Raw genomic sequence first — 17,254 nt, 5'->3', positions numbered from 1 at the left:
TGTATCACCATCTTATGATATAGAAACGTGTTATGGTATTGAGATAACAAATTCAACGATTTGAAATGTGCGTCAAGTATGACCCATTTATTTGGCATTCATTTCCTTGTGTGGTTGTGTAGTTCTATATGTACTTGAAATGCCCTCCACTTATCTCGCTGGTCGGAAGAGTCTGTAGACCCTCGACATGCCATCGTCCAAAATAAATATCGCACGCCGTAACGCCATCGCCCTTCCTTAAATCAAGGTTAACTCCGTAACAATGTTAACTTGTCTTCTTCACATTCACAAGCCGAAGCTCTGCCAGGTCTTCTCGATAGATGGATCCTTGAGCGCATCGTCTACCCAGCCCATCTTATCTCTGCCATCCGCAATGACACGTCCGTACTCGAGAAGCAATCTCATGACGTAGATCTGCATATCTTCCTTCCTCAGTACTTTGTTCGCCCACTCCTTACCCGCGAGCGCAATCTTTTCAGCAGCCTTGTCGTGGCCGGCAACATCGGCGTAGCCACGGAAGTATTCCATGATGCCATAAAAGTCCTGGAAGCGGTTGTCCATAGGTACAAAATGAACCCATGGCACGAGTCTGCTGTCATGCCACTCACGGAAAAGAGTGGCCTTTATGGGAAGGGATGTCGAGTTGAGGAAACCGAGGTAGCGGCCTGAAAAGGAGTTCCCGTCGATATCGGGGACGTACTTATAGGCGAACTGCTTGTTCATGTCCATTCCGTCGACCTTTGCGAAGTAGTGATCTGTGTACCAACATCTACCCTCCTCTTCGCTGGGCGAGCACATGAGGTCAACGAAGCCTGCGTCAGACCACTCGCCTACCCAATCGCCAAGTCGGTTCTGAGCCTGCGCCTGGAGATGATACTGCTCGGACGGGAGGACAAAGTTTTCTGGCTTCGCAGTACCCTTCTCTGCTGCGGTGAGCTTTGTAGAATTGAGCATCGAAACGAAGCGATGACGATGAAAACCGCGCCAATTTTCCGCCTTGTTCTTGCCTCCAGTCGCAACACCTCTCCAAACTACAGTGTTGCCCTTATCCCTCCATTCGACGTCGTTATCTTCACCACCTGTGAATCGTTCTTCTGCCTTCCAGTAAATAGGAGGAGGGAGCAAAATCTCGTTGTTGATGGCAAGCTTGGAACCGCCGAACATTGGGAACAGGACCTTGGTGGATGACACAGAAATCGGGTTGATCAACAGTCCGTTAAGGCCTTGAAGGTCAGGCTGATGGCAGATCTCGCTCGATTGGGTAAAGTTGGAGACATAGCCGGCGTACGAGTGCGGCTCGGCGTTCGAGATATCGATTTGGGGAGGCTCGTTAAACGAATCTTTAAGAGGAGCCTGACGGGCTGGACTATCGGGGGAACATCCTCGACTGGCAATGGGCCAATAGGGGCCTGTGGCATGTTAGCAATGCTCTTTCATAAGCTCTTGTCTGGGTGCTTACTCGTCTTCTCCCATCGTTTGAAGGGGATTCTGACATTTCTGTCATGTCGTCCAGGTGCGGGAAGCTTTTGGAAGTCTGAGACCACCTCCTTTGCCGACCACAATTTTCGTGATTCTGATCCCTTGGTCATATAACCGTTGATATCCTCCCAGGGCACCACGAGACGAGGCTCGTCCATGGCGTTCAAGGGCATGTCCAAGTCTGGGAGCATATGCTCAATCGATCTAATCATGTCCAGCCAGATCAACGTCCAGAACCAATCGCTTGTGGAATTGGCCTTGCCGTTGCGAATATGGATCGACATCTCGAAGCTGTAGGCCTCCTTGCGAATGACAGGCTGGGGAACACCCCAGAAGGGTTCGATATCATGATAAACCTGATCCCAGAATTCTTCGACGACGATAGCGTTGTTCTGCTTGGCGAAATTCCACCATTTGTCAAAACCTGGAGGTGGATGACGTCCACGGCGCTTGCGATAGGCTTGCGCAGCCTCTTCTAGAGTCTGCGACTCCTTAGAGAGCTGCTCCTTGTGCCTCTTTCCGCCATCGTGTATGAGCTTGTCAATTGGATGAGGACCTCTCACAGGCTGATCCTTTACCAACTTCAAGACAACTAGTTAGTAAATCGGACACGTTTAGGGGTCTTGCCTCTCTTCCACTTACCGGTTGTTCCACTGCCTCTCTGGGAGGTGAAGGAGGAGAGATAGGGTTCGAGTTATCGGTAGGTTGCTGCTGGGACTTGTGCAGAGGTGGTAGGTGAGGTGTAGGAGCGCGGTTGCTGAACGTCCAGAAGGCGAAGATAATGAGAGTAGCGAGGGCGCCGAAGCGGATGAAGGAGGAAGTGCGCCGTGTCCTGAAGCCGGGCGCAAGCATATTGGGCATATCTTCGGGGGGTATTATTATTCGATACGGGTTGCCCGATTGACGGCGCAGCGCAAAGGAGTATTCTGACGCCAGCGACAGAAGACGTATGCGCAGCCAACTTTTTCGATTCGAGGGCGAGATGACGAATTACGGTAGGGTCGATCGCGGGGCAGAAGAGCGTTTCAAAGTCGATACTGCAGCGTGGTGGAGCTCGCAAGGAAAAAGAAAAGACGTTTTGATGTAATTAATAAAATCGCTTCTTCACCACATGATTAAATCGTGCTTTTGGTGATGCTCGCAGGCAAGAGAGAATATCGAGCTGTCGTTTTGCCGCACTGAAGGTGCGATACTGGGAAGGGTAAATCGTGGGGAGAGTGGGTTAGTGACAGTAGAGAATGAACAGACAAGGATTGTCAAAATAAAGGGGGTCGAGGAATAAAAAGAAGAGATAATTCTCAACGATCACAGGAGGTCAACGGAGGAAAGAAGGTGAGGTTGATGATTGTGAGGAGGAGCTGAACAAGGAGAAATAAGAAGCATGAATCGTAAGTCGGAATGAGGGAGAGACTATGGGAAGAGGAAGGAGCTTGCCTCAAAGATTTGCTTGCTTGACTTGACTTGTCTTGCCTCTGGCTCGTCCTCAAAATTTCCAGACTTAGCGCTGCATTTACAGGCACAGAACAGCTCCATGTCTAGACTAGCTCAACCTAAAATGTGGGATCACCAATTTAGCTGCCGGACGATACATGGTTGATCACTTGAATCTGGTGAGAAGCCAAGTATCCTCTCAGGGGCTGCAAAATACCCAAGGCGGGCGATTTTGGAGAAGGCCTTGATCGGTGGACCCTTGGCCCTGCCATCGGGGGGTTTTCTACAGGGGAGATAGCCGCTTAGCATTGTGAATTGGGGACAATCAGGGGCCGATCACACACTTTACACGCGTCAAGTTGATTGCGTTTGCGCTTTGGAGATTGAGTACAGTACCAAGGTATGACGAGAACAATTCTGCTCAACGTACAGAGAATCCAGAGACCGAGTTCTTGCATGTCCACTTAGATGGTGGTCCGTCAAAGAGTTGACGTATCGCAACAGTTGAAGAGAGACAAACCCAAGGGATACCAATCCAGAGCAAAGGGTACAGTGTCCTCTTCCCAAACGGCCTTCCCAATTGTAACACTATCTTCCTTGGAACAATATGGGACGCGTGTCAGATGAGTTACAGATTGCAGGGATCATCATGAAGCTTAAGCTCCAAATCGCCTTGAAGCAACCAAGTGTGAAAAGCTTGGCATTTTTTAAACAATAAAGCTCTTGTTTCAAGGCTGACAGAGAGTCACAGATAGCTGGAGGCCATTTTACACACCTAGACCTAGGTATACCATTTCGTCTCCATCCAATGTCTTCATAGCAGACAGAATTGATGCCCTTGATGGATGGGGACATAATGGAGTACTACTGTATCCGTAGTTGCAGCAAATACCTCGCTTCTAATTATCGAACCCGCAATCCAATGTCCCACTGAAATATCATGTAGTCCCTGCGTGGCAACCGTTTGGCCCCATGCAAGCCACGGTACTCGCAGCATTAACGTCAAGTAAACTTCAAACTGTTGATCTTCAAACGTTTACTCTAAAATAAACGCCAATGTTTCAACATCTGGCCAAGACGGGAGGATCGTTTCTCTTGTCTCGAAATGATTTAGCTGAGCCAGAAATAACTTGACAGATACACTCATCCTCCCGGCGGCACAGGTTCAATACTTTACTCCAAGGGGGTAATTGCCATGATATCCCCTGAGTGGTGTGGCTGCTAAAAGGCCTGGCCCGCTCATGGCGCGATCTTAACCATCTCGGAATAGATCATAATTGTTGGATGAGATCTTCAAAGAGATGGATTCGGTTTAATTAAGCGACAACTGTTTATGACTTTCTCCATAGCTAGAACCTTGGGAATGTAAAGAGACGGTAGTTTGCATGTAAATACCGCAATGACATGTTTCCATGAATGTTTGCTAGGCGCACTGCCAAAGCATGTTTCATTAAGCATTGAGCTTCAAGAAAACACTATACATCAAATCTGATCTGATCTACAAGACACAACCTGAGCAAACGACGCATCCTTGCGAGACTCACATGCGCTGTGTTTGTACTATCTTAGAAGGTGACAGCTTGGCACACCCGACAATAGTGTGACGAGAAGTGCACAGGACGGCTAGTGACGTCTGCCAACATCTCTTCTCTTCTCGTCCAGACCATTCCTCACCAGAAGATGATTTTCTCAAGGTCTTACATCCTCTCAGGGTTTTAGCACGATAAGCTTTTGCAGTGGAGAACCCGCCCGAAACAGAGGCGAGATCTAGTCTAAACCACGGTACGACTGCCGTGCAAGATCTCAATACGAGATTCTAGTCAGCTGACGTCCTGATGCTGTACTGACTCAGCTGAGATACTCATAACTCTGACTCTGTATACGACAATGTTGCAAGTTAGACAGGGAGGGACGCTTGAGATTGGTTGTGCATGATTTGATGGGCAACGTGTACCTTGATTTGCTCGTTGAGCAACACGAACCAGCAAGAGGTAAAGGTTGCGAAGAGGCAGTCCAATGCTCTTATGACCTGAGGCTTGTCCTACCCCAACGTTGGAATTGCAACCGTGTGCTTATGATGTCGCCTAAACTGTCAATTTTGTTGCTCACATTTCTGTGCTCCAAAACGAGCTGTCAATTTCGCCAACAATTGCCATAAATACAACGGTCCTATCACTTGCCTTATCCGTCTTGAGATCCGTTGCGTTGACTTGAGGATATGCCTGTACTGCCAAGCCTGCTCGCTGTCGTCTGCGCAACTTCTGCCTTCGATCTTTGCTTTGTCGTTGTCGAAGCGAACGAGACAGTATCGCACAAGTCATTGTTTAAAGCCCTATCTCGGTAGTACGAGAGAAAGAATCCCATCGGTGGAGTAAGAGTTGCGGCTCCGGAGCTTTCCCCAGCTCACTGGAAATAAACCGGCCGGTGAATTGTGCAGGCTGAGCTACCGTTGTTCAACCTGGTGGTAGGTATACAACTTGGAGTTTTCGATGCAATTCCAAGATTCCAACAAGATATCCAGGGAATGCCTGTCGGTGAAAATTCTCTGTCAGGAATGTTTACTCGTATTGATCCATTTCTCAACGGGTCATGTCGGCCCAACTCAAACTCATCGGTAAAAAAGAAAGAGACAAAAGATAACGGCAACGCTGGCTTGTTTGCTGCGGGCGTCATGGCGTGGGACACTTCAGACAAAAAGACCCAGAAACCTGAACCTAGGCGTATTGGCAATATATAGAGCTAGTAACTTAGGGGTAGGTTGCAGCGATAGCTAGTAACTTAGGGGAAGGCAGACCCGCGACTCTTATGCCCGTTGGCTCCGAGGCTCCAGCGAGGAAAATACAGCTAGTAACTTAGGGGTAAGGAGTGCCGGGTCATCACCCATGGGCATGACCATGGACAAGAGTCGGGGAGAAAGATGGCTGTTTACCATTACCTAACATTACCTAAGATGAAAAGCTGGTTATCGGCGGTTTGGAACGGTCATCCCACGCTTTTTTGCGAGATGGCGGGCGTTGAGAAGTCATCTCGAGTCTTACTGATAGTGCCTGGTGTTGAGTGTTTCTGTACAACTTCACATGGCAAAAAACATAGGACGATTGACAGCCGGCACTTGGCCATAAGTGGAGGGAACGAGCTGAGCTGCCGTTGGGGCGGGCATTTTTGGCATTGGATGGAGGTAAAAAAAGAAAGGGCAAATAGAATGGATTGGTAACAGAAACCACCTCTATCCAGGACCAGGACCCAGATCAGTGGGACCGCGCTATCTCTTGCATCTTGCACTGCCAATACGAGCCAACAGAAGGCGTTGGCTCTAAACCACTTTTGTCAAGTGACTAGGTTGTCGGATGACCACCATGATCGACTTTACAGTGTTGACAAAGGGCAACTCATGACAGCACAGCTCCTTTGTTGATACAGTACATTTTGAATTGACTCTGTGAACTGGGTTTTTTGTATGTAAGAGAAACCCCCGCCCGTCTGCAACCGAAAAGCCGACGCTATTACCTTATCCATATTCCGCTCTCAGGGAATGGGACTTTGAGACTCGGAGTGTCAGTCAGTGTCTGGTCTGTGCCGCCGGCCGATTGCAGCCTATCGAGAAGGTCAAAAGACGCCGAGAAGATGGACGGGCAGTGCCATTGACGTCCAGATACAAATGGAGGCTTTTCTCGCCGTTTTCTGATTAATCTTTTCCTTTCTTTCTCTTCTTCTTTATCCTTCGCGAGCCCCTTCTTCTCATATTCACTCTTCTTATTTGTTACGTCTTATCTCTTATCGTAGCTCTACGTCATTCCTCACTCCCCCACATTCCGCCGCTTCGCTTCCACTTACACCAAACCGCCAATATGAACACCGGTCTTGTCAACAGCCGCTTCCTCTCCAAGCCAGATGAAGTCGGCGTCGTTGCTGTCGGATTTTCAGGTGGTCAGCCTAAAGCCGGCGTTGACATTGGACCTGCTGCTCTTATTCAGTCTGGCCTTCTCACTGAGATCCGTGATGAGCTTGGCTACAAGCTTTTCGGCGATGAGTCTGTCCAGCAATTCGAGGATCTCGTCCCCGAGTCGGATCCTGACTACCGCGGTATGAAGAAGCCCCGTCACGCATCTGCCGTGACTCGTAAGATTGCCTCGCACACCTATGAACACTCACGGGAGGGACGCATGACTCTTACACTTGGCGGTGACCACAGCATTGCTATTGGTACCATTGCCGGAACTGCCAAGGCTACCCGAGAGCGCTTGAACCGCGAGATCGCTGTTATCTGGGTTGATGCCCACGCCGACATCAACACTCCTGAGAGCAGTGACAGTGGTAATATCCACGGTATGCCTGTTGCCTTCCTGACAGGTCTGGCCAAGGAGGATAAGGAGGAGTGCTTTGGCTGGCTCGAGGATGACATGCGTCTGAGCGTCAAGAAGCTGGTGTACATTGGTCTTCGCTCCGTCGACATTGGCGAGAAGAAGATCCTCCGCGAACATGGCATCAAGGCTTTCAGCATGCACGACGTTGATCGGTATGTAATTCTTCGTTCCACATTAATGAACTTTACTGATTTTTACTTGCAGTCATGGTATTGGCCGTGTCGTCGAGATGGCCCTCGCTCACATCGGCAACGACACCCCCATCCATCTGTCTTTCGACGTCGATGCCCTCGACCCCATGTGGGCTCCTAGCACAGGCACACCTGTCCGCGGCGGTCTGACTCTCCGCGAAGGCGATTTCATCTGCGAGAGCGTGCACGAGACAGGCAACCTTGTTGCCATTGACCTGGTCGAGGTGAACCCTCACCTGGCTGATACCAAGCAAGCCGAGCAGAACACCATCCACGCCGGATGCTCACTTGTCCGATGCGCCCTTGGCGAGACACTACTATAAAGGAATAGGAGCGAGATTTTCTTTTGTGATTCTGGAAGACATGATGACTTGGGCAAATGCATTGATATGGAGTACTATCTGTATTTGAGGGCGGATGATTGATGATATCCTTGAGTTGAATGAATGATTGATTGGGCCAGTGCATATCATACATCTCTATATAAGCGAACTGCGAGATCACTCTCGAAATAAAATACATTTCTCTCGGAGGTGCTGTTTAAGTCAAGTCTATACTGTGAGGATCCGCGCATTCGGAATCGACAACTACCTAACCCCATAGAAAATACATATACTAAAAGAAATGCTAAAGGCTTCTAACAATCAATCGATCTTTCGATCTTCAAACGATTAATGATTGATCGTTTGAAGGCTGGGCTGGATCCGTTAGAATTTTGACGTGTATCCATTCACGAGCTGCTACAGCGTCACTAGCCCCTGTTGTGTCGCGTTCCCAGCCACGCAACAGCAGCTCCCAACCTCCTCAAGAAAGCCTCACCAAAGAATGCATTAGGAGCAATTTCACATGGGCTCGTCAATTGGACAGATTCTTTGGCTTAGAAAATTATTCCTTGTCTGTTGGCTTTTGTCCATTTACAATTAATTCCTCTTTTGCTTTTTCCATCTTTTCTGTTTAAACGCCAAGGTTCGGCAGTACAACACTTCACTTGATAATCGGATCCCTCAACCATTATCAATTTTATGATCCATCATTCGCTACAATTCTCACGTCCAACGCCTAGTCGATACCTAACATCCCGTCTCTTCTCTCGTTGATACTCTGTACAAAAGGCCTCAATTCAATTCCACCCTCTTGGCGTATTGGACGCCCGACGTCACATCTCTATCGGTAGTGTAGCCAGCGCAGCACAATCCCCACCCCCGGATCTTCTGGCCCAAACACGACGCGAGAAAAATCACTCTTCCTCCCATCGATCAAGCGAAGCGTACGACATCAACACAGCGTCTACATTCTTGAGGCATCCGATCTTGAATAAAATCGTCTACGAAGCACCTCGAATTCACTGGACAATAATACGCGCCGCGATCGGCGGGGCTGGCAACGTGGCAGTCTTTGGGTAGGAGACGCAGGAAAGGAGCGTCTGCAAGTAACGCGTGCGAGGCTGAAAAAGAAGGGGATTGCTTTTAAATCTCCGTTAACTCCTCGATTGCCGAATAACGCAGATCGTGCTGTTACTCCGCGCTTGGAAGCTTACAAAATTGTCCAACAACCATGGTCGCCAAATCAACACTTACCGGTTTAACCGGCACAACAGGATGGACTGGAACAACGGGATGGACTGGAACGAGGACTGGGACGAGCCAGACCAGGTCTTCCATGACTTACGACGGTCCTCCGCCTTCTACTCATGTACGAACATACAACTGGCCTCCTTGGCAGCTGAACTTTTGGATCTTTGTGATCCTCCTCGCGTCAACAAGCATCATTGGCGTTTTTGCGACATTCGTACAAGTGCAAAATCAACTCGAACTCGGCATCCCATGGTATGTCTACCCAACAGTGATCCTGGTGTCTAGACGCTAACAAAATCCAGGTACTTCCCCTACTTCATCACCGTCGGTGGTCTCTCGATCCTCTTCATTCTCGGCATTTTCTGGCTCATTGGCCAGCGACGACTACTCCCCGCGATCGTCATGGTCGGCGGCTTCATGTTCTTTATACTATGGCTTGTTGGACTTGTCGTGGTTGCGATACAGCTGTTTGGGCCTGATGGGTCTATCCAGAGTGTCTGCGACGTGCAAGTCTTTGGTAGGAATCCCAAGGGTACGGGCGAGGCGACTATGGCATGGCTCCAACAGCGAAACATCTGTACGTTTTTCACTTCTCCACGATCACTGAGACTTCTCCATACTAACAGGTTCTAGGTCAATCGTGGCAGCTTGTTTTCGCAATGGCCCTTACGGGAACTGTCTTCTTCATCTGGGTTATGATCATGGCCTATCAAGTGTTCGTCAACTCATAAGCCCATTTTAGATGCCCATTGATGGAAGGTTACTCTTATAACGAAATAACGATGCATGGCAACGAAGCCACGGAGTTGAATGGTTTGATACGTGATGATGCGGTTTGCATTGGACTGGAGTTGTTAACGATTCGACACAACGAGTGCATTTACAGGTATAGCTCACATAATGGAATTGCATAGACAGGGCTCGATAACTAGTTTGTTAATACAAGATCATTATACACATGAAACAAAGTTGGTCAATAGTAGTTTGCCTTGGTATCTGCATTAAGCTGCGTCTTGTAGGGTTGGCGGCCTGAGAGCACCCGAGCTTCTTTGACAAAGGGCCGAGACCTGCGAAGTAAGGCACTTTTATTAATCCCTCTATCACGAGCAAAGCCAGCTTCGACTAGTGGCAGAGCCATCTCTGCAAGCGTGATTATTTCAGCTGTCTCTGCACGGCGGTGTTGCTAGCTCGCTCCTGCATTCCAGCTGCCATGGCCAAGGTCTCGAACCGACGACAAGCCTTTGTTCTCCACCTGAGCTCAAGTGGAGCTTTGATATCATCGCGACAATCATCGAGAAATCTCAAGGTCCTTCTCCCCAATGAAACAAGAGCAACAGCGAAGAAAAGTTGCCAAGTTCAATCGTTGGAACGCGTATGATGAAAGCCCAGAGTTCGGAACTGCCGAGATTCCCGGAATCGGCGTGCCGGTAGGTAGAAGATGTGAATGAAGAGTTGGTAATTCAGGGTCTAAGTGACGTAGCTTGTGCCCCCTGTCGCGTGGGATGACGAAAGAAGGTTGGCAGCAAATCGAGGGGATCTGCGGATTATTCCACTATTTCTCAATGGGTTTGGGATAAGTTGGAAGGCTTCGACTATTATTAGATCGGTAGCTGAGAAGTATAAGAAGGTCGACTGTTGCTGCTTAAGATTGCTATTCATCACCAACAAGAACTCTACACTCTTCCTCACAGCACTACATCAACCCAATCCCCTTTCTACTTTCACACCCAAACTACACAATGGATTTCGTCAAGAACGCTATGGGAGGTAACAAGGACAGCTCCTCCAAGTCCAGCGGCGGTAACCAGGGCACAGACTACGTTGACAAGGGTATGATACACTCTCCTTCAGATCCTACATAATACTTGGCCTTTACTGACACCCATCAGCCTTCTCCGCCGTTAACGACAAGGCTGGCACAAATATCTCCCGCGATAACCAGGAGAAGATCACCGACTTCGGCCGCAGCGCCTACGAGAAGAAAACTGGGTAAGTGGCATGCGAGGACCTTATCATCCATATAAATAAACCGCAACTAACAATGATGGTGTGTAGCAACCAGGTCGACCCCAAGATCTCTAACTAAAGAGAATAATGATGTCTAATGAGATAAATGGAAGCTCAAAGCGATAGATGAGCTAGTATGAATTAATATGAAATAATTATTGATCAACAATGGATGGCTGAATTGAGTTCAAAAATGGCGCCGCGTCTGGCATGTGAATGTTGGAACTGTAGAGTAATTTTCCGATACGGTCATAAGCATCCACTGTGTAAAACCACAGAACCATTGCGATATACCCTGTACTTTGGATACATTGTGAGTGCTGTACTTCGTATTTTCTTCCCCGATTGTTACCCCATATGCCACTGCGACACGCATTGTCGAGGGATACCTGTAATCGTTTCAGCTTTATCTACTATTATCTCTGAAAATATTCTTGCTTGCAGGAGTACTTTCGACATTTATTACTCACAAGGGATATTAAGTTTACTTTCAACACCATTTGAATCAGAGACCTAACTGCTCTGCGCTGGCAAACGTTGTCCCCAGCAACCAGTCTTAGCCAGCTACTGAACCAGCCACGAGGTAGCCCCGCTGTTTCCCCTCGTGCCGCTAAACAGAGTCAACACCGAATGAGAATATTTCATTGGCGGGCACAATCAACTACCTATCCAACGGCGCCGAGAGCTCGATGCTAATTTAGCGCTGTCGGGTCCTGTCAGGTTTTCTGTTTAGTGAGAGGTGACGCCCAAGCTGGCATAATATTCAGCACTTCTGTCCAAGGCTAGGGGACCCAAGATCCATCCCAATACCCGACCATTTCCACTTCTATTTCCCTCCCTTCGACACTGCATTGCGTTGATAACCACCAACCACAGACAGCCACGCATCGCGGTCGCCGCAATGCATCATGGCCAACGATGAGCAAGACCACGACCAAGGCCACAGCAGCCAACCATCTACTCCAGGCCCAGCTAACAACAGCAACGACGGGTCGCGCCCACAGACGGCCCATCGCGTCTCACATAGCGATGACCTCCACGAGTCCACTGAGACATCAGACATGATAGATGATACAGTCGCCGATACTTCGCAAATCCAGGGTCAAGAATCAGAACCGACAGAGTCAATCGAAGCGCCATCTCCCCATGATATTGCGATAAACATTGACGACACACATGCAAAAACTCGAACCCCGACAAACTCCCACAGCAACCCCCCGACAACTCATGAAGAGTCTATGCTGCAACGCCCTGGACGTTCAGCCCCTGAAACTAGCTATTTTGACGATCTTACCCGTGCCCATGACGATTCATTAACCGAGGAGGACGTTAGACGCCACCTGGGAGACGTGGAGTCTAGTTTTTTGCCTGCCCTGTCGCCTATTCCCACTGCTCACACAAATAAGGAGGGAGGTATTGACGATACGTTCCAGTTCGACTCACCCACGAAAAAGCCTGCCCCTCAGCCAATTCAGCAACGGCAGCAATCACAACAGCTGCAATCGCCGCAAGAATACGAGGAAGACCACGATGTGACGAGCTCGTCTATAAACACTTCTGGCTTCGAGAACTTTTCTTCACCTACCGCTGCGGCCACTAGGAGAACTATTTCGCGCGCTGTTAGCATGGCAAGCCAGCGGACACAGGATCGCAGCGCAAACTACGACGAAAGCGAGAATCAGGAGACCGAACAGGAGAGCTCACAAGTGTCTAGCACTGGCGATAACGATCCCCATTTGTCGAGAACACATTCGCAATCCGAACAGGTTGATGTCAGCAGCACGCATGGACAATCACAACGAAGCAATCGACCCAAATATCTGCGCAGTCGCTTTGGAAGCCAGCGATCGTCGACATCGTCATTCGCAACCAATCCCGAATCTCATGAAGGCAGCGACATGACTGTTGGTCTCGGCACTGATTACGCTCTCCAATCCGGAGGCGCCGTTCCCGCAATGGGCATGCTACGGAATCCAAGCAACCCAATGTTACGGTCCATCAGCATTGGAAGCATGGGCAGTGTTGGGTCAGCCTTTGGCGCCGAGGACTACACTGACAACTCACTACCGCAACTCGAGCCGCTACCCGAAGTCGATAGTCCCGAACGGCCGCGACAACAAGATTTGCTCTCAACACCAAAGCCCTCTAAGGAAGGGTTCACCACAGCACCCACAGATACCGTTATCGCACGACATGTTAGAAACGTCCAGGTACCGGAATCTTTAGCTAAGGAGTACAAGTTCAAAGGTGGTCTGGAAACTCCCCAAAAGCCCGCTTCAATTGCCATGGGCTCAGTGAATACGGCTAGATCCGGTAGGAACTTGACACTGAAGGAGCAGAGCAGCACAATTGAACGGCTGTCCAAGGAGAACTTCGATCTCAAGCTCAAAGTTATGTTCTTGAGCGATCGCCTTGACAAGCTCTCAGAAGAGGGTATCAAAGAAATGATCTCGGAAAATGTCGACCTTAAAACTGGCCTTGCTGTGTTACAGCGCGACAATAAGGTTCTGCGAAGGAGGGTCAAAGAGTTGGAGAAGCAAGTGAGGGACGAAGGGGAGCGACCAAGCACAGCGCACAGTGGTGCATCATCGACGGACCAGACGGCCCGAATGGGAGAGGAGGAGGCTCAAGAGCGGGAGGAAGAGCTTATTTTCCTGCGGGAGCGCGTCGAAGAATACGCTACCGAAATCGAGCGGCTACGGTCGGAAAGCTTAACCAAAGAGAATGAGAGGCGCAAGTTTGCAGACATCGTCAGGTCGCTAGGCGAACGCTCGAGCGACAACATGGAGCGACAAGAGGAGGCTGATGTATGGAAAGACCTCCTCGAGCAAGAAACCGCCCGCAGGGAACAGGCCGACGATGAGAATAAAAGGCTAAGAGAGGAGGTATTTAAGCTCAAGCAGGACTTGTCTGGTGGACAGGGAGGCATGCATCACACAACGAACATCTACAACATCACCAAAAAGCACCGGGATGGCACCATGTCGGAAGGTCGACCTATATCTGGTCTATCGGGCGATATGGAGAGTTCAAACGGCAACTTCAGCTCGGCTACTACCCTTGTTGACGAACTGCGTCGAGAGAGCGAGCAACTACGTCATGAGAACGCCGAACTAAGACGTGAGGTTGGTGCGCAGACATCCATGCTGACCTCGAGGAACCGTGAGAAGGAGCGCCTCTACCAGGAGATTGAGGATCTCAAAATGGCTCAGCGACGAGGTCGGCCAGCTCCCTCAACCATTGATAGTCTTCTTGAACGATCAGCTTCGCAGGTTGGCGGCGGCGATAGGCCCCAGTCTCGCGGAAGCTTCAAGACACGGACACAGATTGAGGAGGAAGCCGAACGAGAGGAGTTTGAGAATAAGATGGCCGAGATGCGCGACAAGATCAGCGAGGTAAAGCTGCAGAATCAAGAGCTGCAGCGCGAACTTGAGATCTGCATGGAGGACTTTGAGACGGCTGTGGACGGTAAGCGACAAGCTGAAGATGCAGCGTTAGCACTCCAGGAGGATCTCAACAATGCCATGAATGATCTTGTCGCCCTGCAATCTGAACGTGACGAAGCGCTCCGCGAGCAAAGCGAGATGGAGAACGAATTCGAGTCACTAAGGAAGGAGGCACAAGAAGAGATTGATGCGTTGGAAGCAGAAGCCGATCAACAAGCCGAAGAGATGCAGCGAGTGCAGGCTGATCTTCAAGACCGCTCAGAAAACTTTGACGCCTTACAGGAAGAGATGCGCAAGATGAGCGAGGCCTTGATACGACTTGAAGATGATCAGGAGAACAAGCTACGACGAATCCAGCAGCTCGAGCAGGAGTTGGACTCGTCCAACAAGGAGCTTGAAGATTTGGAGCAGAAGCTCATGGAATCCAACGATAAAAACCAGCGACTCTCTGTGCAGCAGGAATCCTCTCAGGGAGAGATTGCATTCTTACGGGAAGAGCAGGAAACCGACAAGATTCGGATTGGAGACCTCGAAGCTGCCGTTGCCAACGCTGAGCAGAGCATACGTGAAGAAAAGGAACGAGTTAAGGAATTGGACAACCGTCTGCAGCAAGAACGACACCAGCGGGAGATTGTGGCGGATCAAGAGAAGGAAGAGGTACAGCAGTTCGTTAACGAGCTTAACCGGGAGGCTTCAGCAGCCAAGGACGAGGCTCGTCGTCTACGTAAGAACCTGACATCGAGGGAGGTTGAGGCGACGGAGTGGAAGGAGAGGCTGATGGAGCTTGAGAATAACCTTCGTGAAGCTCTGGGTGATCTCAACGGTACCCGATCTTCTCTCCTCAAGGTATGTTGCTTGTCTGTTGGCGAAGAAGGTCGACTAACGCTTTACAGTCCATTGCCAAGTTACAACGCGAGCTTGAGAACACAATTCGAGATCTCGACGCCAGCAAGGCAGCGCTGGTGGAGAAGGATCGTATTATCAAGCAACGTGACTCTCTGCTCGAGTCGCATGCTCTGGAAAGCCGCAAACTCGCTGAGCTACTCGACAAGGAGCGTCTCGCTCATCGAAACACAAAGTCGCAATATGACACGTTCCAGAAGTCACATCAGCATCTTACCCGCACTGCGAGCAGTCAGGATGTCCGCATTGCTGAGTTGGAGACCAACAAGAGTCAGGACCGCAGGAGGATTGCTGTGCTCGAACAGACAGCCCGCGATCAATTACAAGAACGCAATGAGCTGTTGCTGCAACTGTGGCATAAGCTTAGCCATCTGTGTGGCAGGGAGTGGGTTAACGGCAACTCACTCATCGACCGTCAAGTCCTGCCATCGGTTGAGGTCATTGCCAACCGATTGCCCAGTTTCTCAAAGAACCTGTTGGCTGCTATCAAGGCCATCGAGAACATGGTCGGATCATTCGAGACGCGCATCAAGTCCGTGGAACGAGATCTACACCGGGAGTATCAGACTCTTGAGAGCAATCTTGAAGTGCGCACCAAGAAGCTGGATCGACTGGAAACTATGGTTAGGAACTCCATCTCTTCGGGCTCGTTAAGTCACGATTCTCGATACAACCGTCTGGAAGAGGCCTACCGCCAACTCAAGGTTGAGAACACTACTCTACGCACAGCTAATGACGTGCGAGCGCGCGCAGCCTATTCTTCAAGAGACAGTTCGGATGCTCTTGTCCCCCACTCACCATCACCTTCCGTTCCTCGCGGTCCCGGCGAACAAGGCCGCGATCGCACCAGCCGCTCCAAATCACGTTCCTCCACTTTGACAAGAGCACATACAACAACCGCTCTACCAGGCTCTTCGGCAGGTGGCCTAGGTCTACGAGACATGACCGCCCTGAACGAAGAGAACAACAATGGTAGCGGGGGTGCCAACAATGACAACAGATGGCTCTTCCGCCTCCGCGACATGGAATACAAGCTCAAGATGGAGCGCGAAGGACGAAACCAAGATCGGCATGCCGCAAGGCAACGACTAGGTGGTCTAGAGATGGAGAACAGGGATTTGAAAGAGCGGATGAAGAGGGCTTTAGGGGATATCGATTAAAAAGCAAAGCAAGCGTAGGAGTTGGGGGCAGGTCGATGGATTTGCAAGGGAAAGCCATGAACAAAAAGAGAGGAATTAATCATATATGGAGCTAGGGTGTTCTTTTTTGTTGTGTTTGTTACCTGGCATGAGTCTGGGGTATTTGTTCATTTGTGTCTTGTATAAAATACCCGTTCGGTATAGGTATTATTTCCTGTCTATTTTTATTTTACTATTACTCGAGGCGTGGATGGAAGCAAAGCATTCGAGGGGAATTGACTTGGGTATTCTACTGGTTCACTTGACATTTGCTGCCATTGCAACGCAGTGATGAATTATCATGAACGGTCGTCTGCTTTCAATACTCGGCATTGTTCTTGCACACCGTGAGAGCCCGACTTTCGAATGAGAGTGAGGCATGACGATGAGTGGGTTCGGTTGTTGGTGGCCTCGAATATCAAGTACTGTAGTGCACTGTAGAGTCTCAGTAGCGTCAGGTACACGATCGCTACAATTGATCAAGACGAGTAAAGTCGCCGTCTAATCAGTTTTATGATGTTAGAGCGTCCTCCGAAAGTTTCTAAGTGATAGCTTTAATGCCAAGGTTGTCAAGGATTGATGCAAGCTGATCAAAGAACTACTCGCTTACAACTGCCATGGCGACATATGATCGTTAGAAGGAAAGTAAAACCCCCGCGTTGACAACGCCAAGAAGTATGT

The 17,254-nt window shown here is 49.6% G+C and overlaps 5 protein-coding genes across 5 annotated transcripts; 4 read left to right on the top strand and 1 right to left on the bottom strand.

Moving 5' to 3' along the window:
• Positions 1-285: 285 nt before the first annotated feature.
• FIESC28_03274 (uncharacterized protein) lies at positions 286-2,331 on the bottom strand (the record flags this gene model as incomplete). Its single annotated transcript, XM_031157423.1, has 3 exons — positions 286-1,409; positions 1,460-2,060; positions 2,122-2,331. The coding sequence occupies 3 exons, from the start codon at positions 2,329-2,331 to the stop codon at positions 286-288; spliced, it is 1,935 nt and encodes a 644-aa protein (XP_031018555.1).
• A 4,427-nt stretch (positions 2,332-6,758) lies between these two features.
• On the top strand, positions 6,759-7,788 carry FIESC28_03273 (uncharacterized protein; the record flags this gene model as incomplete). Its single annotated transcript, XM_031157422.1, has 2 exons — positions 6,759-7,426; positions 7,479-7,788. 2 exons carry the CDS (start codon positions 6,759-6,761, stop codon positions 7,786-7,788), a joined length of 978 nt encoding a protein of 325 aa, XP_031018554.1.
• Positions 7,789-9,019: 1,231 nt separating this feature from the next.
• On the top strand, positions 9,020-9,770 carry FIESC28_03272 (uncharacterized protein; the record flags this gene model as incomplete). The annotated part of the gene is made up of 3 exons (XM_031157421.1): positions 9,020-9,291; positions 9,342-9,616; positions 9,673-9,770. 3 exons carry the CDS (start codon positions 9,020-9,022, stop codon positions 9,768-9,770), a joined length of 645 nt encoding a protein of 214 aa, XP_031018553.1.
• A 1,008-nt stretch (positions 9,771-10,778) lies between these two features.
• Positions 10,779-11,125, top strand: FIESC28_03271 (uncharacterized protein; the record flags this gene model as incomplete). The annotated part of the gene is made up of 3 exons (XM_031157420.1): positions 10,779-10,869; positions 10,929-11,028; positions 11,095-11,125. The coding sequence occupies 3 exons, from the start codon at positions 10,779-10,781 to the stop codon at positions 11,123-11,125; spliced, it is 222 nt and encodes a 73-aa protein (XP_031018552.1).
• Positions 11,126-11,954: 829 nt separating this feature from the next.
• Positions 11,955-16,555, top strand: FIESC28_03270 (uncharacterized protein; the record flags this gene model as incomplete). The annotated part of the gene is made up of 2 exons (XM_031157419.1): positions 11,955-15,338; positions 15,386-16,555. 2 exons carry the CDS (start codon positions 11,955-11,957, stop codon positions 16,553-16,555), a joined length of 4,554 nt encoding a protein of 1,517 aa, XP_031018551.1.
• Between the last annotated feature and the right edge of the window lie 699 nt (positions 16,556-17,254).

The sequence above is a fragment of the Fusarium coffeatum genome (genome assembly GCF_003316985.1).
Source record: "Fusarium coffeatum strain FIESC_28 chromosome Unknown BRIP53273_contig_69, whole genome shotgun sequence".
Taxonomy (NCBI): Eukaryota; Fungi; Ascomycota; class Sordariomycetes; order Hypocreales; family Nectriaceae; genus Fusarium; species Fusarium coffeatum.
This window is presented reverse-complemented; position numbering and strand designations above follow the sequence as displayed.